Source organism: Crassostrea angulata, chromosome 6, assembly GCF_025612915.1.
Source record: "Crassostrea angulata isolate pt1a10 chromosome 6, ASM2561291v2, whole genome shotgun sequence".
Taxonomy (NCBI): domain Eukaryota; kingdom Metazoa; phylum Mollusca; class Bivalvia; order Ostreida; family Ostreidae; genus Magallana; species Magallana angulata.
In genome coordinates this window covers 26,603,590-26,629,463 of record NC_069116.1, presented here as the reverse complement: position 1 = coordinate 26,629,463, position 25,874 = coordinate 26,603,590, and the positions used below count along the sequence as shown (strand labels likewise).

General features: G+C 34.2%; 2 protein-coding genes across 3 annotated transcripts; one reads left to right on the top strand and one right to left on the bottom strand.

The window, feature by feature from the left end:
• On the top strand, positions 1-8,985 carry LOC128187901 (CCR4-NOT transcription complex subunit 10-like). 2 transcript variants are annotated; one of them, XM_052858575.1, is made up of 17 exons: positions 1-156; positions 818-1,107; positions 1,298-1,448; positions 1,906-1,967; positions 3,502-3,627; positions 3,798-3,881; positions 4,418-4,673; positions 4,916-5,118; positions 5,406-5,521; positions 5,621-5,749; positions 6,031-6,108; positions 6,319-6,432; positions 6,690-6,820; positions 7,047-7,085; positions 7,244-7,365; positions 7,680-7,752; positions 8,768-8,985. In XM_052858575.1, exons 2-17 carry the CDS (start codon positions 829-831, stop codon positions 8,887-8,889), a joined length of 2,085 nt encoding a protein of 694 aa, XP_052714535.1. In that variant the 5' UTR covers positions 1-156; positions 818-828; the 3' UTR covers positions 8,890-8,985. The 2 variants fall into 2 exon arrangements, with proteins under 2 accessions (XP_052714535.1, XP_052714537.1); XM_052858577.1 differs by having other exon boundaries at positions 20-152.
• A 2,443-nt stretch (positions 8,986-11,428) lies between these two features.
• Positions 11,429-18,842, bottom strand: LOC128187900 (E3 ubiquitin-protein ligase TRIM71-like). Its single transcript, XM_052858574.1, has 2 exons — positions 18,563-18,842; positions 11,429-18,451 (listed from the first exon to the last, which is right to left on the bottom strand). Exon 2 carries the CDS (start codon positions 18,349-18,351, stop codon positions 15,988-15,990), a length of 2,364 nt encoding a protein of 787 aa, XP_052714534.1. The 5' UTR covers positions 18,352-18,451; positions 18,563-18,842; the 3' UTR covers positions 11,429-15,987.
• Positions 18,843-25,874: the final 7,032 nt, after the last annotated feature.

The window sequence follows — 25,874 nt, the reverse complement described above, 5'->3', positions numbered from 1 at the left end:
GGACACAACTCCTCCATTTCCAGAAGGTGGCGCTGTAGTTCACAAATATGTCAGCGCCCATGGAAGGAAGACGGGAATAGACTCTTCGATTTTAATTCCTTTGTATGATATGCTTCTTGCAGAAGACTTTATCAAGTTTTAAACAAATTTTCGTAGGTAAGGGTTAAAATGATAAGATTTTATCTTGAATGAAGTGACGATATTTGGAGGGTCGATCCGACAAAGCAAAATCCTTGACTGATGCTTCAGCCGGTTTGGGAAACACATAATAATGATATTATAAGATGTTACAATGAAGCTTCAAGCATTCAATAAAAAATGTCATTGTTTTAGTGATATCATGCCATACTCTTGGAAATATATAACTATTAATGATCCTTTTTATAACTAGTTCATTACTCATTAAAGGGTTGGATCCAGATTTTAGGAACATTTCCTATAGGAGTGCATTCCCATAAAAAAAAAAAATATTGCTGAAAGTTTTGTCAAACAAGTATAGAAAAACAGAAAACTTTCTTTACGAGAATGAATTTCTGTATTCTGTACATCATTTTATATCTAAAACTCTGTTCATGAAGTATGTGAGGTGGGGAGGCAGTAAAGTCATAACCATAAAATGTCGGTATCATCAAAATAATTGAACACATTCAATTACCAAATATTAAATGCACACATTTTCTCTTTTTCCACTGCAATCTAAATGAAATGAAACTGTATATTGTACATGTATATCAATACAAAAAAAGCAGAACATGAAACATTATAACAAGGATCTAACAGTAGATCAAATGTTTTGATAACTATTTTTTTTCTACAGTATAATAAACAATGGCAGACAACAAAGCAAAAAATGACTCAGATGCAGAGATGGAGACCTCAATGCCCCTCCCCCAAGTAACTGAGTCCCAGAAAGAACTGGCCTCCCAGGCTATGTCAGAGTTTGACAAGAAGCAGTATGGCTCGTGCTGCAGTTTGATGCACAAGCTAATTGCCCAAAGACCCACAGACCCAAAAGTTGCCCACAACAAGGCAGTAGCAGAATTTTTTCAAAGTGGATTCCTGACCACTGACGAATTCAGGCAGCAACTGTCCAAAGTCTGTCAAATGGTATGTCCTGGATATTTTGGGGATTTTTAAAAAATTAATTTCTTAATTTTCTTTCATCAAGATTATCGGTATTAGAACATCATCTTTTATACTACTTCATCATGGACAACAAAAATTTTTTTTTGAATTTACAGCATTTGTAATACCAGAAATGGTAGATCATTCATTAAGTTTCTCTTTGAACACTTAGGCTCATGTCAACATAGACAACAGTGAAAGCCTGGAAGATGTTGACCACAGTGTTATTTACTTCAACCAAGCAGTCATTCTCTATCACTTACGTCAGTATAAAGCTGCCCTCAACATCCTAGACAAACTCTTCCAGTACATAGAGCCACTAGGTAATGTTGCCACATTCTTGAATATGTATGAAGTAATTTTCACACCTTTATCAGGTATTTTTACCATCTGAAAAAATAATTTCCAGGTTCAAGCATCGTCGGAACCTATAGGCTTTCGTTTCGTTACACTGTTGAAAGCAGTGTAAGGGATAGAAAGTATGTGGATTCCAACAATGAGTTTCAAGGTATTCAATCATTGATTTAAAGAGATGCAATTTGTAATCGTGTGCGATAAATATTTGCTGACAGGGATTTTGAGGGAATTTTGTGAAAATTTATTACATGGACATAAAATATTTGTCAAATTCTATGTCACCAGTGTTTTAGGTGGTAGTTTGACTGAATTGTTTGTTTTTTGTTTTTGTTGTTTTTTTCTTGGTTCCTGATTTTCTTAATCAGTATTTGACCATGTTATCAATTGCTCTTCATGATGTTTTGATTTTATTTTGTTAAACAGAGGAGGCCTTGGCAAAGAAAGCTACAATGCTGTTAGTAGAACTGTATCTGTGTACCTATCAGGTAAATTTTATGTTGACCAATGATAATGGTACCTCTATTCAAATTCGATGCACAAATGTGAAAACACTTACTACAGAAAAAAATCAATGCAGAATGACCAGGAAAATTGCAATTTTGTTACATTTCATTAAAAATTGAAAATGTAATCAGCCATTTAAAATTCTTGCAAGAACAGATAAGAATAAAAACTAGACACTTGTTGCAAAAGCAACAAAAAGGTCTTCCGTTTTGATATACATGTATCAATTTAACTGTAAGACATTGCTTCTCTCACATAGAAAAAAAAGTGGATATGATAAATATTGTGAATAATCTCAATCACTTACAGTGACAAAAATCTCACGGACATCAAATTTGTAAAATGGAAAGCTACACAGAGACATTTGAGATATCTCACCGGAAGTAAAATTTATTTGCTAATTAAACATTATATAGATGACATATGTAAAATTATATACTGATATTTTCATTTTATGTAAAATGAATAAAATATGAAGAAAACAAAATTTGTGAAGTGCTTCCGGTGACGACCGGAAGTTACGCCGAACAAAACAAAACAGTGTTAACACATGTTCATACATAGGTCTATCATCCCACAAAGTTTGGTTGTTCAAGTCGTCATCGTTTTTGAGATCTCGTCGAAATAAGGTTTTTTGTCTCGGGACAGGAAACGGACATGCAGAAGTGCTCAATGTAAATTGTATTAAACATTTCTTGTATACTTGCCTTTTGTACGTTATATTTCATTTATCTAGCTAAAAATGTCAAAGAAAAACAGTTAAACTGATAAACAGCTCGATTTGTTTGAACTCTTCCGGTGTGGGCCGGAAGTGACGGAAGACAAAATGAAACCAGTTTAACACATCTTCAATCAAATGTCTATCATCCACGAAAGTTCCGTGTCTTGATCACTTATAGTTTCTGAGATCTCGCGGGTACAAAATGTGTTTTAAAATGGCTTCCTGAGATGATTGAGATATCTCACCGGAAGTAGAATTTTTTTGTTGATTTAACATTGCATAGATAAGTTATGCATAGAATTATACTTATTTATTTAATTTACGGAAAATGAATTTAATGCGTAAAATAACTATTTTTGAAGTGCTTCCGGTGACGACCGGAAGTTACGACGAACAAAACAAAAGTGTTTAAACACATCTACATACACAGGTCTATCATCCTACAAAAATTGGTTGTTCAAGTCTCTTCCATCTTTGAGATCTCGAGGTGACAAGGTTTTTCATTGCGGGACAGGAAACGGACGACCGGAAATGAATTTTTAAAAAATGAAAAAATCATTCCTACACTTTATCATTCTGTATTATTCCTGAAAATTTCAAGAAAATCTATCCAGTCATCTCTGAGAAAATCGGGGAAAAAAAAAATAATAATAATAATAATAATAAAAAGAAACATTACAATCACTATAAGGTCTTCCGTTGGAAACGGAAGACCTTAATTAGGTTTACCTAATGAGAGAAAAAACATTAGAATACATGACTTAAAAGTAAGAGATTTGATATCTTTGTTTCAGCCTGAGAAAGCTATGGGTATGGTGCACTATGCAGAGAAGACTGTGTTCACTGCAGGGAAGAATGCTGGAGAGAAAGAGAACAAGGAAGATCAAGTGGACGAAGCCTGGAAACCAAAGATTAGTTTGGTGTGTGCTATTCGTACACTGGATATGCAGATCAAAATTGATGTTTATATGAAACCAATTGTTACATTGCTAATTTTGGATGAAAATTGCCAAAATTGAAATAGCCAAAATGAAGCTGTGGTGTTCTTGTATATAGTATTGCTTTAATACAGTTTGTTTGTGTTTTACAGTACAAAACCCGCTGCTTACTGATGATGAAGTCCATGAAGTCCTGCAAGAGAGAGATCAAGTCACTGATGAGCACCCAGGCCATGGTGGGTATTCTGTTCTTTAGTCTGACTTTAATCAGGATTTACAATTTAGAGCACTATTTTCTCTCTCAAAGCCCTTCTGAACACCCATCTGAACACCCTTAATAAGGAAATTTAAAATAGCTTATGAAAATTCCAGCGGATTGTCTGATACTTGTTCCTATTAGTCCAACAGGATTGATGATTTTTTTTAAAAAACCTCTGTTTTAAAGAGTGCTTTTTTTCCAACACTAATCTTACATTTTGGACTCCTCTGATGGTATCAGGGGAACGGATGTACCGGTATAGATTTCACAAACAAATGTGCTAGGATATTGTCTGAGATATTGATATAAAATTTACTTTATTGAATTTAAAATAATGTCTCAGAAAAGCCTGTATCTAGGTTTTTATAACAAGAAAACTTAAAATACCCTGTTGTTACCGATACCTAATCACCAAAAAAATCTTTTGAGAACAAGCTTACAATCCGTCTTTGTTTATCCATGTACAGTAATGCTCTAAGTGGTAGTATCCTGTACGTATTATGGCTTTTGTAGAATACAGCTGTGATATACCTGAAGAGTAACTTTGAACACTTGCGAGGGAATCACAAGAAGGCCATGAAGATGCTGGGCTCAGTCAGCACCTCTGATTTCACGGAGGCCGGGGAGTGTATGCCAGTCATGTATAACAACAATCTCGGCTGCATACACTTCCATCTCAGCAAGCATCATCTAGGGGCGTTCCACTTCCGTAAAGCTTTCCAGGAAAATGAGAATGCCATCAAAGACATCAAACGAGGAGCAGAGCACAGTAAGTTGGCTCATTTTTTTTGTGGACGCATCGGTTTTTCTTGTTTGCTGTTAATTTGAGATTACAAGATTTATACTGTCACATGTACCAAGTGGACATGAAAAAATTATAATAAAAGGTGCATAAAACTCTTAACTACATGTACTAGTACACCTGGAACAAAGTTTTTTTCATAAAATTTTGTAGTTTGTAAATGAACATGTATTTCTCTTGCATTTATTTCAGCCTTTGATTCATTACAGATAAGAATCTTTCTGGTAAAACACTGAACTCCATAGGCATGAGCCGACATTTTGAGTTGTTATACAACATGGGAATTCAACTGTTGCATTGTGGGAAGGCCATGCCAGCATTTGACTGTTTGGTTGAGGCAGTACAGGTTTTCAGGAGCAACCCTCGCCTGTGGCTGAGACTAGCAGAGTGCTGCATAATGGCTAATAGACAGGTACTGTACACGTAGTACATGTGTACATATTGAGAGAGGGTACCTGGAAATCAATTTTGTTATTGGGAATTTTATATAAACTGTATTTCATAAGACTTGATAACTTTTTTTTTAATGCAAGCTTTCAGTGATCCTAATATTAGCAGTTGATAATTATTTACAGAATTATTAAAAAGTACTTTTTTGAAAAATTTACAATTTTCTTAGAATTTATTTTGCATTGGAATTCTTAAAAAAAAAATGAGATTCTTTACTTTGTCTGATTTATTTTTTCCTTGTTAATGCAGAATAATGATGAAGACCGAAAGCTAGAAAAGAGGTTAGAGGTCATTCAGGGATCAGATGGCAGTGGAATTCACAGGAAGCTTAGACTGGGCCCGGGACTCAAAAAAGATAACCCAAGGTCTGTACCTAATTGTTTTTTTTTTTCAATTTTGTAAAACTTCTTTTGTTTTATACCTCTGTATGTAATAATCTGGTTGATTTTTTTTTGGGGATGTAGTCCAGGGACTCCAGCTATCCCAGCAGCCACTCATGAGTTTGCTGCGCTTTGTCTGAAGAATGCGTTACACTTGCTGCCTGAAGATCCGCTAACAGCGGAGAAAGTGCCCATTGAAGACTCGGACACAGTGTAAGTACCAAGTAGTCAGATCACTCTTTAATTATAATTAATTTATACTACATCGATTGTGTACAGGAATTTGGTTCTGAATTCTTTGTGTTGTTTTGCGAATATAATAATGCATATCTCTGAAAAATCATCTTTAGCCAAGCTGTGACAACTTTAACCACTTAAACAAAATTTTAAAAATTTAAGCTATGGTACCGGGTACATACATTATTAGATGTTAAAGCATTAGTTGTATCTACATTATAGCTTCAATATATTTACTTGTAATTTGACTTTTACAGAAAAATCACCCCTGAGATGGTCCTTGTTCCTGCCCCTCCTGGGAACCCCCTGAAGGCAGCTGAAGTGGCTAGCCTAAGGTTTGACAATTTAAATACAGTGTTCCTTTCATCAAAATGTCTAGATTCCTCAAATCCAGGTGGTAACAAGGGATTAAAAGGGAAAAAGTAACCATTTATAAATTCTAACACCACTAACAGTACTTGTATCATTTAAAGCCTTTTGTAAAGACTATGATTCCACTCTCATGAAACTAAATTTTGAGACTGTCTTTTGTTGTTAATTTTCAGGTGCTCTATACTGGCAGCTAGTGCATATGTGGCACTTTGTCTGAATGATTACACACTAGCATTGCTTCATGCAGAAAACTTACTTAAACAGCCAAAACTGACAGGGGCCCAAAGGTGAGGATAGGCAGGTAGCATTGAAGGTGGTGGGGGAAGTTTGAAGTTGGCTTCTCAGTGTTTTTGGCAGTAGACACTTTTTCTGATATTGATTTAAAGAAAATTGATGACCCCACCACCAGATAAGCACATACACATTTTTAAACACCATCAAAATGATTTTGTAATAGAAATAAATTATAGAACGTGTATTAAACTTTCATTGCAAATTCATCTTTATATATGTTATTTTACTCATGTTTCTTTACCCTACCCAGATACCTTGGTCATCTTTACATGGCTGAAGCTCAGGTAGCTATGGACAAGATTGCAGATGCCATCCAACTTCTGAACCCAGAGTTAGTGGTAGACATCAGCCTGACACTGCCAGAAAACAAGACAGAGCAAGGTAGAGATTTCCGTCCTTTGTATCTATTCCCTAAACTTTTACATGAAAAATATCAATAGAAACTCCTCCCTAATCCTCTTCCCAAACATCTCATATAGTTGTAAGTTGGCTGACTTTCACAGTTTGAAGTTTCTGAAATGCAGTACTGGTACCTGTGAACACTATTGAAATTAAATGACAGTATTAACAGAAAAAAATGCATGTAGTCAACAATTTTCTCTTCCAGACAAAAGCGAGAGAGACCCAGAAGCATCTGAATCTAAAGGTAGGTTAGGAAGTGTTTAGAATTGCAAATTTACTGAAATAAATAATTATGATAAATACATTTTCCATAATTCAAAATGACCTGTTTAGATTCCAAAAAATGGCAAAAATACTGTAATGACTGTTTAGTAATTGATTCTTTAATTTAATTTTATACAGGTTATTTTTACCCCTGGTCACCCAAAGATCTGACACGGGCAAAAGCCATTGCCCAGTATAACCTAGCCACTGCCCATGCCATTCGGGGGGAATATGACAAGGCAGGACAGAATCTGGGAGAGGTGGGTCAAGTTTTCAGAAAGTCAATCTGTACTGTATGAATTCAGAATCAGTTAAACAAATTACGGAATTCTTTTTTTACTCTGTAATTTATCGTACTAATAATACTCAATTTACCAATCATTTGAAGCAAACTTTCATGACATTTTTTGTAGCATTAAAAAACATGACTGTACACATAGTTGAAATATGTGTAAATTCTCTTATGGTGTAATCTTTTTTGGTTTTCAAAAAGAAATAAGAAAATCTGTTGTGTTTGTATTATGAAGTAAAAAGCCAATGGACAAGATATCAGTGTTTACTGTTTTGTTTACAGAGTTCTAGCCGCATTGGCACCCCACTGCCAGCACAGATGTATTTCCTGAAACTTTACCTAGATTTGATAGAAGGTAAGCTTATGAAACTTAAATTTTGTGACACCTTAAAATTATGGTTATACTGAGAATTTTCTCCCTTGCAATAGGTTGATCTGACTTGGTCTTATGAGGGTTAGATGGTCTTGGCCATTTTTAGACTACATTAATTTCCTTTAACAAAGAATTATGTTTAGAGATAGAGGGAAAAAAAAATTAAGGTACCAGTACATCTGATGGATAATTTGTGAACCATCCAGCCTCCCTAACAATTATGCATCAGGAATGTGCATGCCTTAGGATGTGGACAGGAGAAATATATTTATTCCTTTTGTTCCTGTCACAATTGATAATCAAAGTACTGAAGTACTGAAAGCTGGGCTCTTTTTGTGTGTCTTTATGTATATTGTGTGGTAAGGACTGAAAAAATCTCTCTCTTTCTCTCTCTCTCTCATATGCTTTTAATGTTGGCAAAGCGTCAGAGAGCGACCAAATTTTGTAAGCGGCTATAAACAAAAATATGTCTGTTTAGTAGAAAAAAGTTCAACAGTTGCTGCCTTGAATTTTGCAACAAGCGTTATATATTCAATCCCCATTTCTTCAACGTGCAGCAAAGTAGTTCATGAAAATTCATGCGCATTGTATGTATCCAAAATGCATAGTCTTGTTTTTAAAACAAGTTATTAATAAGAAAACTGAAAAAGATAGACAATTCTCTCGAAAATAAAATAAAAGAAACAAAATGCCAACACTTTTGACAAAACGTGGCTCTTTGTGTAACGACTTGGTATAGCGGAAGCTTCTACTTTGACGCTGTTTGGTTTTTTGTTTACTGTTGAAGTTGTGCTATTTATAGTAACATTGGCGATTTGCCTGCCTACAGCCAGGACTCTGCTTTCAGCAGAGCCCGGCTAAAAATACTGTTATATAATCACTCAATATATAATGTATAGTTACCAATTTGGTTTGTTGCAGATTTAGCAAAATATTTTGAGTTGTTTGTTTTCTTATTTAAATTGTCACAAAATTGAACTTTGTTCTTGTCTTGCAGGGAGAAGAAATATGGCTCAAGTTGTGATCAAAGACCACTTTGGACATGTGACACCTAACCGTGTGGAAATGAAGATGAACTCCAAGCCAGGAGTGCCCCGCCCTGATACTGCAGTGTCATGATTCAGTGAACTACATATATATAAGCATTGTGAATAGAATAAACAGCTAAAATAGTGTATCTGATACATGAAATAAAATTCATTTCCTGCACTGAGAGATATATATGTTGTGACTCTTTAGAAGATTCTGAATTTTAAAAATTAAATGAAAAAAAAATTCTTGGAATAGACCCTTACAAATTTTTTGTTTCAAATTTAGATTGAATTCATGAAGGGTTAGAGGGGGAAATCTTGGAATGCAATATGGTTTACGACATTATACATGTTACATGGCTTCGAGGGCGACATACCAGATTATTTGCCCCAAGGTGACAGGAAAGGATTGTTATGTTGCTCAATGCCAAAGGCGGAGGGCAAAATAACACTCCAGGGCTTTCCTGTCACAGAGGGACAAATATTCTGGTATTGTCACCCGAGAAGACATGTATTAAATGTTAAATGACATTTAAAAAAAATCAAAATCAGTTTAAAAACATATTTACCTCATTAACAAGTGTATTTTAATTATTAATGCATCTTCATATCTTACAAATCAGTAAAATGTTAAATGTTGATCGGTGCTTTCAACAAGTAGATAGTTTTTCAAATTAAACAAAGTGAGTTCCTCTGATTAGAAGACGCTATCCTGACGTATTTATTTCGAACCTGACATAATTAAAATGCAGAATTATTGCAAGCAAGGGTGATATAACTGTTTCGGGCGGGCAATATAACTATTTCCTGTGAAATAATACTGTTTCCCAGAGGGCAGTGTACCGTAACTATTTCCAGTATGATTCAGCAATTTTCAGGACATATTAATGAAATTATCTCATTTATGACATAACAAGAAAACTTTTTCAAAAATGTTTTATAAATGCTTCTTATTAATGAAATATGCAAAAAATGATGCTAATGAATTGGGTAACCAAAACTTCATTTTATGTTAATCCTGAGGAAGTGTACAAGGGACACTTTGTTTTAAAACAAATCCTGAAATGTTGACATGTATACATGTACTGGAATTTTTAATATCAATCTTGGACTTGCCGACTTTCTTATGGGATATTCCCACCTTAAATAAGAAATTTCAATAAATACTTTAGAATTTCAAACTTGGTCATATATAATTTGTCTAGAAAAATTTCAACTATAATTTCGGAATTCATTAGCTTTTATTCTTGGATTTCTTTTAAATTTAAACTTGATCTTGGAATTGCAAACATTTAAGGAATTCCATCTTTTTAGAATTTCCAACAACAATAATGGAATTTCCACTTTTGGGAAAATTCCAATGAAAATTTTTATTCTTGTGTGTAATTGTGATTAATTTAAAACATAACTGAATTTAAGGAAAATGTGGAGAAAATATTCAGCTTGCAGATAAGAACATATTCAACCTTACTTTTTAAGTAAATTTTTTAACAAAAAATGTAGTGGTAATTTCGTGGGTCAAATAGTCATACAAATTTCTAATTTTAGAGATTTTATGTGCAAAAGTACCCTAAAAGCCACTTCAACAGAAACGGTAAAAATCAGCTGTGGCATCTTTCTTTATTACCTTAATCAATGATGGAAATTCCGGGGATTTTTTTTTAAGTGACACTTCTTGAATTCGATATTGTTTCGTTCTTGTTACACCCGAATGTTCAGTTAAATGTATACTAAGATTTTATCCGCGTGTGTGTGTGTGGGGGGGGGGGGGGGGGGGATAATAACAATTCCAGCATCGAATATTTTGATATAAATATATTGGATAAGCATGGAGGGGACGGTGTCTGATAATATTACCACCGCAGCAGCTGTCAACATAGATGATTGCGTATGGTATTATTTATGAAAATACCGGTATTAAAGACGAAGAATTTGGTACATTAAATTTTTTTTTTTAATTATGTCATTTTATTTTATATACTTCGTACATGTATTTTGTAGGTAGCGTTTTAATTTTAGAATTTTAAATGCTGGAAAATAACTAAAATCGAAAACTTAAAAAAAAAAAACCCGTTCCTTTAGAGGTAAACGCTTTTTTCGCAAACCAAACCCGTTGGTGGCCCCTCCTCGCCGCTCCGCATGTGCATTTTCCTGGCCTTGTTTGTGGGCGGGGATTACCTACGCGGTTGTGGTCAGTTTTCTGTGTAATGGCCCCAACAAGTAACCTTGGACTGTTGCCAAATCGTTTTACGCACTTTTACAAATATAAACATATTTTGTCCATGACTACAGAAAAATCAACGTAAACACAAGCACTCGCTGCAGTAGAATAAATATAAAATTATTCCGAAAAATGAACCCGTGGTTTTATAACGTATAAATGATTTATTGTATGTTCTATTGTTTAGGGTCCGCGAGCAGGCGTGGGCACGCTAATTGCGCGCGCTTTTGAGCTGGCCTTGATGGCTATCTACTTTTCACTTTCTAGCGATGCCCCCCATCGCCATACTATCTGGTGGCCATCCCGTTTACCACTGTGCAGTGTGTGAAACAAAACAAGATTGATCTCGCAGCACTGTTTGCTCATGGAGATCTGGTCATTACAAAACAAAGGAGAAAGTCGAATGTTGATGGTAAAGAAGAATAAAATTTATTGTTTAATGTGACATGTCACATAGATAACACACAAGAGAAAAGCTTGTTGGACAAAAATATTCTTTGTCTCGCTACAGGAAAGGCTTAGTAAATTAGAAGATTTTCCTCTCTTTCAACGTAACGTTAGCACCACGAAAGCTCGTATTTGTAATATAACTACAAAAAGCAGCGCGTTATTTATTTTAGAGTTAAAATTAACTTCTTAGTACATATATGAAATTGAGGCTAGATAATGAAGCCGAGGAATATCTTCTAAATACAACAGACTTCCCTTGTCTACATATACAAGTTGAATTTTACATACAAGCATATATTGCAGCACTGATTTAAATTATTTACTTCATTTTATGAAACGTAAAAAAGCACATCATAAAAAGTTTTCCAATAATCACAAACACTAGTTCAGAGGGAAAATGTGCATTGTATGCAAATCAAAATGTCTTTTGAAAAAAAAAGTTCTTTTAAAATTTTTTAAATGAACACCATTTTTTGAAAACACAACATACCTTTAAAAAATTGACAATTGTATACTAAAACATTCAAAAATATTTTTCTTTTTGTTTTTCTGTTTCCTCTCAAACATTGCTGGAAATTAGGGTCTATGACCATAGCAAACACAATTTTTGTTAAACATGTCTACCTGTGGGCTAATAAAAACAGAATATGATATGAACATACTTGTATATAATAAAACAAAAAGGTATACGGTGACTTGTGGCAATTTGTAACACATAATGGCTGCCTATAGTAAGCTATAAACTACGATTTTCAATTAAAAAAAAAAAATTTCACATTATCTTCGCTGTTTTGTAAAAAGAAAAATTGTCTTTAGAGATAACGTGTCACAAATTTCTCTTGGAAATAAAAAAAGGAAAAGAAAAGAATGATAAAGAAAGGGAAAATAGTCACAATTAAGGATATAGATATCTATACATAATAGACCTGCGCTTTTTACCCGTGTCTTAATTCAAAGCATATTTCATTCAAATGTCTCGTTTCTGCGAGCAACATTGAATGCTTTTTCTCTCTGTTATAAAAAAACTTTCAAAACTATACCACATTATCAACAAAGAACAAACATTTTCTTATACAAAACTATCTCTAAGGGTTTTTCCATCCGTATAAAACCATCTTTAAATAACAATAACATGCAAACTATGAGAATACAACTATACATATACACCATTTCTCATGAAAAATAACAAACAAAAGCTAAAACTTTGTGAAGCAAAAAGAAAATAAGTTTTTTTAAATATGATATTTCTGAAAAAATGAACTCTAAAATTGAGTAGGGTTTGAAATTGGTTTGAAAATACCGAAAGAAATATAGAAATATAAAAGAAAAGCATTAAATACAATTAATAGAAATTGGCCTTAAATATTACAGTTTGTATAGATATGGCCAAAACAAACAAAACTAGAAATTAACAGTTTCAATTTCAGCATAAAATAATGCCAAAATTTAAACCTTTTAGACAAAATTTCAGAAATATTACCGGGTACTTGGGTTTGGGTTACACAGGTAAACTGCAACATTCAAGTTAGAGATTGGATAATTGGGCGAGAATTTATTGCAGAGAGAAAATTATTGTATTGTCTGTGCCACTTTTACAAAATGGCAACTAATTTCAATGAACTGTTGAAAACCATAGCTCTACTGACATAAATGGAAGAGGCATGAGGTAGCGAAGTTTAAAATATAAAAATTTAAATATCACAATGATCCACAACAATGTAACTATATTTATGTACTTAAGAGAGCAGTTTTTTTTTTACACTGATAGACATAGAATAACACAACAGAAAAATATTATTCTGACATATGACTTTCAAATTGAACAACTTGTAGACAGATTTGACAAATCTTTTGCATCTAAACTATTTTTTTTTTAAATAACCAGTTAGATCTACATTGTTTTAAAAGGACTATAAAAATCCAGAAAGTTGACTATCATAGATAGCATTTTTATGTAATTAAAAAGCTAATGACATGATTGGCAATTTGATACAATGTAACAACATCGAATTCACATTGTTATATGAAAGTACCATAGCTAATTGGTAACATTTTCTATATTCTATTACATGTAGTAGTAGTATTGACCCTTTCCTTCCGAACATGCCTGAGAAAATTCTCCTTCAAAATTATCATGTATTGCTTTTCAAAAATGTCGTAAAAAAGATGAGGTATTTTCCCGTGTAATTCCAGTATATTGTCATTTTTCCACATTTGAGGTATCGCCATAAAATACAATAAGGATTAAAACCTTTGGAAGAGAATTCCTGAAGCCAAGTAAATCAATGAACTGTTTAAAAAAGATTATATTCATAATATGGGCAAAAGTTTAGGTTATATTCGTAAGTTAAACATTAAAAAGTTATGCAAAAAATTGACATCAAATAAAAAGTGTACATCATTCATTTCTTTTCATGTCAGTACATGCATATATTCATTTCACTGAATTATTAGTTACAACTGAGCGATTTTGAGGTTTACTACAAGTGCAAAAAGTTGGGTTTTTTTAATTTTCCTAGGTATCAATGTATCCGACTTTCTTTCAACTCACTTCACAGATTAATATCATGGTCACTCTTACCACATATATAATAGTTTGCCGACGAAGTGCAAACTTCTCATAGGAAGGTTTATACTAGAAATCACCGGATATGGTTCTACAACTTCTACTTGCATTCTGACTCAGTGAATTTGATTCAATTATTTTGTGTAGTACAGCATACAAGAAATCATGTGCAGCACTACAACAGATAATCTCTGCAGTGCTAAGCCACCTGAACTGGATTTTCTTCCACCGCCCGCCCCGTTAGGCCAAATCAGTTAATCTAATTGAACAACCAGAACTGATTATGTATAATATTTTGCAATATCATACTGTTTTTCTTTCTGCAAAAACAAAAGCTACCTTAATGGATTTTCTCCCTCGTACATTAAATGTAAAACATAGTTTTTATCAGAAAAAAAAAAGTTCTTTTCAAAATACAAAAACCTTTGTTAAACTTTGAAAAAATATTTCTCTAAATTACTTAGCAGCTTTTTTTTAAAGGTAATGAGGGAAATTTTAAGTGGGCATAGTTGTAGCATTTCTCACTGTTTTTTACTTGCCTTTTTTGCCATTTAACAATTTTTCCAACAACATACACAATATTGAAAAGGGACATCAGATAATTCTTAATTTTTTTAAGGGAAAAAAAATAGTTAACATGATTTTTTTTCCAAGCAGAAAATAAACAAATCTGCTTGTATACAACACTGGTTTCAACTGATCCACAATACTTTGTACCTGAATCTTGCACCGGTCAAAAACTTTTTAAATGTATTTTTGAAATACATATAATAGAAAAGGGGGACAGTTAATACCAAAACATTTCTGGACTCCATGATGTATATCCTCAAACACAACTTAACATCAAAATATCTGCTAATGCTTTTACAACTACACATATTTCTATTAAAAAAAAAAAAAAAAAAAAACAGATGTAAAAGGTGTTTTGGTTACCATTTAGACCTGATGATAACTTCCGTATCCAAAAATTTGATCTAAAGCAAATTTGGGTTGCTATCAAATATTTTCGGTTTCGATTCTTCCTAACCTACAATCTTTCACACATTCTACAATAAAAATGTGAAGAAAAAAAACCCTCACAGTATATACAAGAATATTAGTAATGTGCCAAACAGTTCTAAAGATCTACTAACATGCAATAAAACTAGGATATATAAAAGTTCTGTGTGTAACACACCACTGGCTAATAAATCCTGCCAAGTACTAAAGATAAAAATTACACATCTGCCTTGTTACGCAATGTTATGTGCTCCTTGGTCAAGCCCCATGGTGTTACCCCTGTAAACACATCTAAACAGCTGACCAGCTTGCATGAATCAATATTCGTCTCTCTCTAGGGCCATTATAGAGTATGTGTGTAAATACTACACCACTTGACTTGCAGGGTAATCTGTTTTGTTTTAACAAAAAGCTGGATACAACTAACACAGCAGCTATATATATGCATCCCCCCTTGGGTAATGACTTCTTTTCTACAAGTTAACTCCTAAAATGACCTTTCAACTTTGCTCTAAATTAACCAAAATCCTTCTCTTTACTGACCATTTTCACTACATCCAAGCCTTGTTTACTATGGGAAAATGCATAAACTTTGCACAAACATGTACACACGTAATAAAGATTGGCTAAATTTGCAAGGACAAGTATAATAATATAATGCAAGTACTATACAAACAGGTACATAGAAACAAGCTGAATTGAACACCTAAGCATTTAAGCTAATAAATAATCTCCATACAAGCAGTTATATTTTTGCAGTATAATACTACATGCAGATACACAGCACAATCCCTGAGCTTAAATGTGTAATAACATTTTGCCTTTGGCATTATTAAGATAATCCTGAGATAGCAAAATAAAACGGACTGACCTGAGCAAGTTCACAAATGAAAATTTCAAAAAGTACGTAAGCTCTTCCTTAAAGGAAGAAAGCCATGAAAATGGGTTTCTTAGAAGACCTGCACACGATTATTACCAAAATCCACAACAATGATGAGACCCTCTGGGGACACACAAATTCCAGAGGGTCTGTCAAGCTGCCCCGGTCCTGTTCCATTGGTTCCAAACTTGCAAAGAAAATTTCCGTTTGGCTGGAATATTTGCACACGATGGTTCTTAGAATCTGCCACGATGATATTTCCTTCCTGATCAACGGCGACACCTTGCGGGCGCAGAAACTGTCCGTTGGAGCTCCCTTCTGTTCCAAGAAATCGTGCAGTCTGAAAATCAGGATGAATCACCAAAAGTCTATGATTATTAAAGTCTGTAACAACCATCTGACCCTCGTTGTTAAAGCACACCCCTCTTGGAGAGTCGAAGTGCTTCCACAAGGATCCTTCAAAGCCATACTTGTTGATGAATTGTCCATCCTGTGTGAAAAGTTGCACACGGTGGTTCCTGGTATCCGAAACTAACAATTTTCCTTCTCCACTGACCGCGATATCCCATGGATAGTTGAATTGCCCGTTTTTATTTCCTTTTTCTCCAAACTTCAAAATAAAGTTCCCTTCTATATCAAAGATCTGAATGCGATGGTTATCCTTGTCAGCCACTACTACTCTGTTCTGGAGATCCACCGCTACTCCAGCCGGACGGTCAAACTGTCCATTTCTGGTGCCGGAAGATCCAAACTTATGGTGAAACTGCCCATCTGGTTTAAAAACTTGAATGCGATTGTTACTTCGATCTGCCACTATGATGTAGCCATCCTTGTCGCAGCATACTCCCCAGGGCCGACAAAGCATTCCATCAGCTTCTCCTTCAGATCCAAACTGAAGCAACATGTTCCCTATAGAATTATAATTCCGTCCACTTCGCACATTGACTACAAAAGGACTGTCCTTGATGTGTTTGCCTCTAATGACAACTGATATAATATGTTGCCCCTCCAGCTGTGGCCGATATGTCACAGTGTAGGTCCCATTCTGCCTGTCCATAACATCAGTTCGATAAAGTGCTCCCTCTGGACTTTGGATGATACATTCTACTGGATCCCCTCCCAAAATTTTTGGATCTCCATGATGGTCTTTGGTATGGATTACAAAAAATGCTCCTTTACTTTTCAAGGCTTTTTTCAGTCCATCCCCAGTTGCGAAGCAGTTTGGAGCATAAGCGCTACTGGTTATAATTCCCATCTTACTGACTGCATTGAATAGTGCAGGATCTGGTGGGGTGAACAGGATACTATCATCTTCGTGAGGCTGAAGATGTCCCCTCAATTTTCTAACATTTTGCATCTCTGCAACCATTTTGTCTCTGGTTTTTAATATGTCTAAGTCATTACCCGTATGTATCAAGTTCTCAGCTTCGTCCACAGTTTGTAACAGAGAACTCAGTCCAAGACGCAAGTCATCCACTTGTAAATGGAGTGATTTTCCTTTGACCTGACGAATTTTTTCGACCCGACGCAATAAATCTCGCTCCCTCTCTTCTAATGCAGACATGTGTCTTCTCACGATGTTCCTGACATCAGTAGCCACCCCTTGTGCTCTCATTTCAACCCGTTCTGCCATTCCCTGAGTAAGAGCTATACTTTCTTCTAGAGCTTTAATACCCGTTTTTGCATCAGTAAGTAATCTTTCTGTAACGATTTTGGAATTTTCTATTGCTTCTTGGAGGTATATGAAACTATGCCCAACGTGATCCATCATAGTGCACTCACGACAAATTGCTTGGGAACAAGTGTCACAATAAAGACGAAGCACCTCTTGTTCATGTTTACTACAGCAATGATTTGGCCTATCAGCGATGCTGTGATGTTGCATGGAAGAGGAATGAATGGAAGGGGAAAGTAGCTGGGGATGTTGATGCGAATGAAAAGGCAAGCTCATGTTATCCAATGCAAAGCGTTCTATATAATGATCTTTGGTGAGTCTTACACGTTGATGGGCTTTTACACAATGATCACACAAATACTCATTACAGATTTTACACACTGATGTAGCCTTGCTACCTTCATCACATGAACTACACCATCTTCGCCCTGTAATTGAGCGCTCTGCTGTTTCGCCATTTTCGTATTCCGATTGTTGTGGAACCATGACATCAAAAATGTTGGAGATAAACTGATTTGAAGGGAAGGTGTCCACTCCTGCAGAATTCAAGGTCACCGATTGGCCACAAGTTGGACACTCCAGAATGTCTTTGGGCTCCACAGATGTTGGAGATGGGCAATGGTCCCGAGTTATCGCCCTTTCCAAACATCTTCGACAAAACGAATGCAAACATGGTAACATGCGAATATCGTCTGCCTGATTGAGACACAGAGGGCAAACCATCTGTTCTCCCGCCATCGCATCCGAATATGCGGCCATGTGCGAGGTATATCGAACAGTTCATGAGGTAGATCGGTTATCTTCCGGCACCCGCTTCCTCACTACATTGCGAGGTTCCCTTCTGTACGACGTTGAAAACCTGCCAAATTATATTCATAGCATTTATTATTCGTATTTACGACATATTCACGAGGAGTGTTTATAAACCGTATCAAATATTTTATCATTTGTGTAAGAGATTACTACTTACGATTGTATGGATGTTTTAATGATGAATCGCGGCGAGAAGCAGTGTATTCTTAGCTATACTTTCCTGGACCTCCATGCACGGCGCCATGTTCCTACATCAATTGAAGGCGGTGTAACCTATTTTCGTCGGCTCTGTCAATCAAAAGTATTCATCCAATCATTTCCCTTCTAATCTAGATCAACTATTTCATTCATGCTGGTCAGTTTTGTTTACATTGTAAATCTGATGTTCAGCTTCATTTTTACAGACGCTGGTCGATAATGCCTGTTTATTTCTTCCAAAAAAGTGTTGTAATTGCGGTTCCAAACGCATTGGTGGCAAGTAAACTAAACGTACAGTGTAAAATATTATAAGTGGGCGGGGCTTATTTACTACGCTATGTTGACTTTACATAAGGTCATTTTTGAGCCAGTTCAGGGCCTTATGACGTCGTTTCTTATTATATAACAAAGCTTTAACACCCCATTTATAATTACGAGGCACTCTACGGGGTTGAAAGATTGAATAGGATCGAATGTTTTCAACAACAACTACGGGAACATTGTATGCAGTAGGCCTATACACCCAACAGTAACTTAAGTTATTATTTAATTAATATAACACTGAACTGTAAACTACAATTATTAATATTTTTTATAAAAGTATTTATTTGATTTGGTTTTTTTGATGATAAAATCTTCTTTTACGATCCTTATTTATATATTGTTTGTAATAATTATATCTAAAAATGAAATAATTACAAAAAAATACAATGGACCAATTTGATTAAACAAAACTTGGTGCATACTTTGATGAAGGCTTTCAAGTATTCTTAAATAAAAGACACGGTCCCTCTAAATTAAGACAGGTACGGTAATGTGAAAAAAAGAATAAAAATGTGGTGATCTGTAGACACACTTTTCGTTGTTGTTACAGAAGAGCTCTTAATTTGTATCAGAGCTCACCTTTCAATTGAATATTAATAGTGATCAGCTTTTGTAAAAAAAAAAAAATTGTGTGTGTGTTTTTTTTTTTTTGGTTTTTTTTTGTTTTGTTTTGTTTTGTTTGTTTGATTTTTTTTTTTGGTAAATTTCATATGGAAATAAGGTTATATATATATGGAAATTTCAAGTTAACAAGCCCCCTAATCTTATTGCTCAGACAAAATTCTGTTTCCACTTCGGAGATTATTCTGGGGGGTGCATGGGTTGAGGTAACGTTATGCTTGGTCATTTTTAACACTCATGAGATTTTTCAGAACCATTTTCAATTGCATTAGCCAATGCACACAACATAGCATGACGGGATTTTAAAAAGTTAATAAACTCACTAAATAAATATTTTGTCGGTCAAAACTTTTGTGTATGAAACCGATTTTAGCTTTTAACTTTTGAGTTTTTCATGCACGGTAAGACAAATATATACATATATGTACGCCTACACTAATATATAGAAAGTATTTTACGTCAGAAAGAGAACGGACTCACTTGATATGATAAATGAGTCTGGAAACAGAAAAGAACACATTTAATTCCACTTTGACCAACGATATACGGTATTCAATTGAAGCTACATGTATATTATTATTATTGTTGATAGGAGGGTCAAATAATTTAAACAATTCTAGAACAAATTTTAAACTTTGCAAATTGTTGTAAAACAATAAAACAATTTAGCTGTTTGTGTCCTGAAGAAAACCAAATGTGAACAACATTTTATATTAATCTATACATCAATATCATTGTTAACTATTCTGAAAAAAATCTCTTCAGCTCATTTTTGAAGATAAAAGATTCTTTTTATTGCTATTTAACACGAAAATTTCGCTGGTACCGAATCTTTTCACACAGTATGTATATACGTAGTGGGTGACGTTTTCTTTATCCTCACTCCAGAAAATGCTTGCTACGTCATAGCCCGTATGAATCACCAAAGACACCATTTCATTGTTTATATATACATTTATCTCTGAATTATTAATCAGTTATCTTTTAATAGTCAATAAAAAATGTAAACTTGAATATCATTGTCGAGAAGACATTAAAGAACGATGTAGAAATTATTTTACGTATACTATAGTATAGCCACTTAAACCATGCAAGTATACTCTGAAAATTGCGAAACGACATCAAAACGAAACGATACCCAAAAATCAATCAAAACGAAACCTTGATACACAAAAGTGGAAGATTTTGTCAATCAATTTATCTTTTGCAACAACTGATCATTGACTCCAATTTCGGGTTACCTAACTCCGTAGCGCAGTGGGTTAGAGGGTTTACTACGAACCTGTAAGTCATGAGTTCGAATCCCGCTGGGGGTTTTACAATTTTTACCTTTTCAAATATTTTTAAAAGCTATTTTTTGGTTAAATATTGTAAAATTTGAAAATTCTAAACCGATGAAAGTTTTTCAATTATATAGTACTTTAATCCACATTAATATCGACAGATGCCCCATACCACCTTAAACGAATACTCTGCCCCTTTTCACTATTCTTTTGAAAATGAAAAAAAAAATCAGGCTGATCGACACATCAATTTTTTTTAACTGATAAAAAAAAATCTATTACATTACTCAGTCCATACATACGATGGGTTCATTACATTTTATTGGATTTATAATAAAAGTCTTCGTCAATATTTATAATAAATTTCTCTATTTTACAACTCAGTATGCAATGACACTTATAATATGATAATACTTACATGTATAATATGTTATAATTAATAATGAGTCGGTTTTCTTTTTAAACCTAGCTTCTCCTTTGCTATGTAATAGTCGAACATTTACGTATTTACAGTTCCGAGTAGTCGAATTAGTTTCAATTTTGATAAAAATTACATGCAAATTAGAAAATATTCAAATGCTAGAAAGTTGTGTCAATATAAGATTGAAAAAGTATTAAAACTTTACAAATGCATGCGTGCATAACCGATATACTTATATCTTGCACGTGTACACTTACACGATTGTCTTATTCCCTTTTCACGAACAAAGCAAATTGGAACAAGAAAGAAATTGCTAAAATTTTAACCATCGTATTTACTGTACTTATACTGTAGTTTCAGCAAACACTTAAGCGGCATTTATTGGACGATGCCCATATTGTCATCTATTTTTATCTATACGTTAAATTAAAGTTTTGTAATTCAAAGAATTCAAAACTATCTATAAGGTTATGTTATTTGAATTTTATCATATGGTTAAAATGTACATAATCATATACTTATATACTGATCATATTTTTTCTTCTCTACGATTTTGTTTCATTAAATATCCAGTAAAACGCCAAGAATTATTAGATGTAAAATAAACACCATTTTAGTAATTTCCCCTCAATTTTAGTTGTTTGAGTTTCGTTTTTGAAAGTGGGCAGCCTCATCCAAAAAATGTTGACATCTCCCTATATATAAAAAGAGCTCTCTTTTTATATATAGGGAAAACGAGTGTGAATATAAAATGCCACAGAGTCGTGATATTTCTGTTATTTTTCGACTGGAGACATATATAAGGGGTTGTTAACGATAACTAATAAAAGAAATTAAAAAAAAAAAAATAGAAAAAAAAATAGAAAAGGAGGGGGAGGGGGGGGGGGGGGTAGTGCACAGTCCAGTCCACAAGCACCTGTGACCTTGTCCTGAGACCATTGTTACAACGCACAAAAATTACGCACTTTTTTTTTAAAAATAATTTTACAGTGCGTTAATTTTGTGACCAAGTCAACGTACTTTGAAAAAAAAAACCCTTTTTTTTCAAAGTGCGTTGATATCGTCGATATTAACGCACTTTGAAAAAAAAAATGTTCAATGTTTGGTTGAAATAATTGATATTTTTATATACAATAAATGATTGTTTTAATCTTGTTTAGCTCAATGGGATAGATTTGAAAAAAGAACCGTATTCATTCTAAGCTAACTTGATAAACAGTTTCTTGGTTATAATTTTTTCCCTTTATAATTAGCTTATGTAGTTTTGTTTTCTACATAACGAACAACTCGGGAGATTTGAATTATCCAAATATGACATAATTGCATCTCTTAGCAACTGCATTTTCCTTTTTGGCCAGCTCGTTTTTTTAATATCACTGTACTTAATTACAACAAAGCGTATTTCTTTCCGTTCTTATGCGTTTACTCCAAGTTGCTAATATCATGTTTTTGAAGGAAAGATGAGGGGTAGGGGATCAATTAAATGATGTACAGGTTATTGGCCTGTATCTTTGTTTAATCCTCACCCCCACCCCCGTTTGCAAAGACGGTAAATTTGATTCACTAGTGTTAATAAATCATCTATCAACAAATTAGAAAATAATGCAATTCCAACAAATTAGAAAATCATGCAATTCCAGAACTTCTGATTTATACATATTTTTTTCAAAATGCGGTAAGTGCCTCGATAAGAAAAAATGTTGATGTACATTCATAACGCACTTTAAAAAGTATTTCAAAGTGCGTTGATTTGGTCCCAAATTTAACGCAATTTGATTTTTTTGTTCAAAGTGCGTAATTTTTTCAAAGTGCGTAGCCGTAGAGTCTATATATCTACCATCCTAAAGTTTTATGGGTTCTTGGGACTGTTGTGATGCTTTTTTTAAAGACCGGTCGAATAATGCATAATAATCTCACAAACCTCAATTTCCTAATCCGGCGGGGAGGATGTGGATTGCTGGGTACCGTAGAGTTTCGGGGGGGGGGGGGGTGGGGGTAGGTTGGCATATTTATTTTTTCTAGTACAATATCAACGTTATCAACTTAATGTCATGTGCGTTTATTTTAACATATATAGAGAGAGAGACCCCGAACTCTGTGCCTTCCGTATTGCTACGTGCATGCCTGACCTGAGCTGACGAATTAAACGGATTTATTATTCTTTCTCACAAATATTCTGCCTTGTTTCTGTTTGGTGATATATGAAAAATATTTACTTATTTTTAATTAATGCATTGAGTAAGTTACATTCATTGCTTTTATCAATATATTGGCTAAACATTGTTGCAATGTTCATGGCTAAGGAGTAAATCTTTATCGGTTTATACACATGTATTCTGTATATGGCGGATGAGAAGGAAATTGGCAGTCTTTGTAACTGATTTGCGGTTTGTTTTTTTTTTGTTTTGTTTTTTTGTTCTTTTTTTTTTTTTTGTGTGTGTGGTTTTTTTTGGCGGAAAAACAACATTAGCAAAAACCAACTCTAGTTTATTTGCGAAGTTTTCAGAAAATCGACCATCTGGTTCTTTTTAGGGGCCATCTGAAAATATAGGACTGACTGTCGGAAGGGTATTAGGGCGGCGAATTTGGTCGATAACCGGAAGGGGGGAAGGGTGAACCGAATTTGACTTGAAATGAAGATAATTTAAGATGTGTCCATTTTTTTTTTTAGTTCAGTCTTACATTGTATATTGTTGTCACTTATTTGATGGTACTATATAAGAAACAATTAAAAGAGAAATCGTTGTACTTAAGGTTTGTTTCCGTTTGACGATATACACATTTGATTAGATAATTTTATGTGCATGTATAAGCATCAATTTTAATTCAACTTATCAGTCACTGCGCATCATAAACGTCCAAAAATTGGATATCCGTGAATCCTGTGCTGACACAAATTCTCTTGCGGAAACGTTAAAAACAGCTGTAGCATCTCAGTGAATTTGCAGGATCAGATAATTTTTAACCCTTATCGAAATTCATTTTGATTATATAGTACAGTGACAAATGACTTTGTGAAATACTTCGTCAAAATGACGTAACTTACCATAGACACCAGAAACGGTTGAAAGATATTTAAAGCCGAAATAGTGTGTTGGAAACTTGAAATATACAGGGTGATTAATGCATGTTGTTGAAGATACATGTATATAGAGGCATTTTTTTTTTACTAGTTTCAGTACTTTGCACAATGATTGATATGTTCATATATACATTGTAGTATACTCCGATAGTTGATTATCACTTTTTAACTCGTTATTTATCATCAAAGCTAGAGAACATACATTCTTCATTTTTTGTTTTGCCAGGCCTTTCTAATTAATGCCCTGTTAATTGTCAACACACGACTAAAACAGGTAGAACCATTATAACAAGAGCTTGGACTTTGTGTAGTTGTGTCAAACAGCAATGTGACGTAGGCCTGTCTATTTCATTGCTGGTTACTCAGCCATTGCTCTTTGAAATCAACAAGATTTGTTCTGGCTTTTGAGCTAAGACTACGCAATCGGTGCATATTTCGCTTGAAACCGCGTCATTTTTAACTTGTTTTGCGCAAGAAATAGATAGCTACCTCCAACCGAAAGTCCAAGGTCTTGTTAAAATGGTTCTATATATACCCCTGTATTTGCTTGTGTAAACGAGTTCAAATTCGCCGCTCCATTAAACCCAGATCGCCGTTACATGTACCATCGCCGCTCCAATGAACACATGCAGATAGCACTTATAAAATTCCATTTTAGCCTTTTAAAGTATTAAAAAAATATATAAAACCATTTTCCGGCAAAATTATTGGGGCGGCGGCCAGCTTGTATTATGATAAACATGGCTAATATAACCAATTACTCAAAAGATGGGAATGCTGCAGGTCTTCAATCTTCAAACCTTGAAAAAGTGTAAATAATTTTAAGTATAGTCATGAGAAGAAATATCACGAGAGTCTAATTATGAACACTTCATTTTCACACTACAAAATCTGTAGCTCTAATACAATCTTGAGCTCCCGGGGGCTTCCCCCACTGGACCGCAGACCATAAAATAAAAGGAAATATTTCTTATGGATCTTTACCTGCAACGTAAAGGATTTTGATGGGATTAATGCAGGTCTGAAATCTACAAACCTTGAAAAATTGTAAATAATTTTATTGCTTTTTTTAAGTTTATAATCACGAAAAGAATTATCACAATTTATCATTATACGAAGACTTCATTTTTACTCTACTTTTACTCTTACGGGGGTGGGGTGGGCTTGCCCCCAGGGTCCCATTCAGGACTTTGACCTGGTGAACCCACTGGGGCCTCAGAGCAAACCCCAGACACTGTGCCAAAAACTGGCACTCCTCTTACTTTATTTACGTGTGTTATATACGTTACGCAGTATGCAGGTGCTCGATATGTCATGATCTTTCATCTCGTCACAATATAGGTGACGTCATAATGAACCTTACAGTTTTTTAAGCAATACGAGCTGTATTCTTTTATAATTTTATTTTGCTGGGAAAACCTGTTAATATGATAAAATCTGCATGGAACTTAAACTTTTATCATAAATAAGGTTTGAAAAATTCAGAGGAAAGATTTTTCTCCTTAGGAATGTATTACGGAAGCGTATTATATAGTGCCAC

What these genes read in the sequence shown, in the direction of transcription:
- LOC128187901 (XM_052858575.1), top strand. Translation starts at nt 829, where the DNA reads ATGGCAGACAACAAAGCAAAAAATGACTCAGATGCAGAGATGGAGACC. An exon ending in CAAACGAGGAGCAGAGCACA is followed by an intron (nt 4,674 to 4,915) that starts GTAAGTTGGCTC and finishes GATTCATTACAG; the next exon opens with ATAAGAATCTTTCTGGTAAA. An exon ending in AGAAAACAAGACAGAGCAAG is followed by an intron (nt 6,821 to 7,046) that starts GTAGAGATTTCC and finishes TTTCTCTTCCAG; the next exon opens with ACAAAAGCGAGAGAGACCCA.
- LOC128187900 (XM_052858574.1), bottom strand. Translation starts at nt 18,351, where the DNA reads ATGGCCGCATATTCGGATGCGATGGCGGGAGAACAGATGGTTTGCCCT.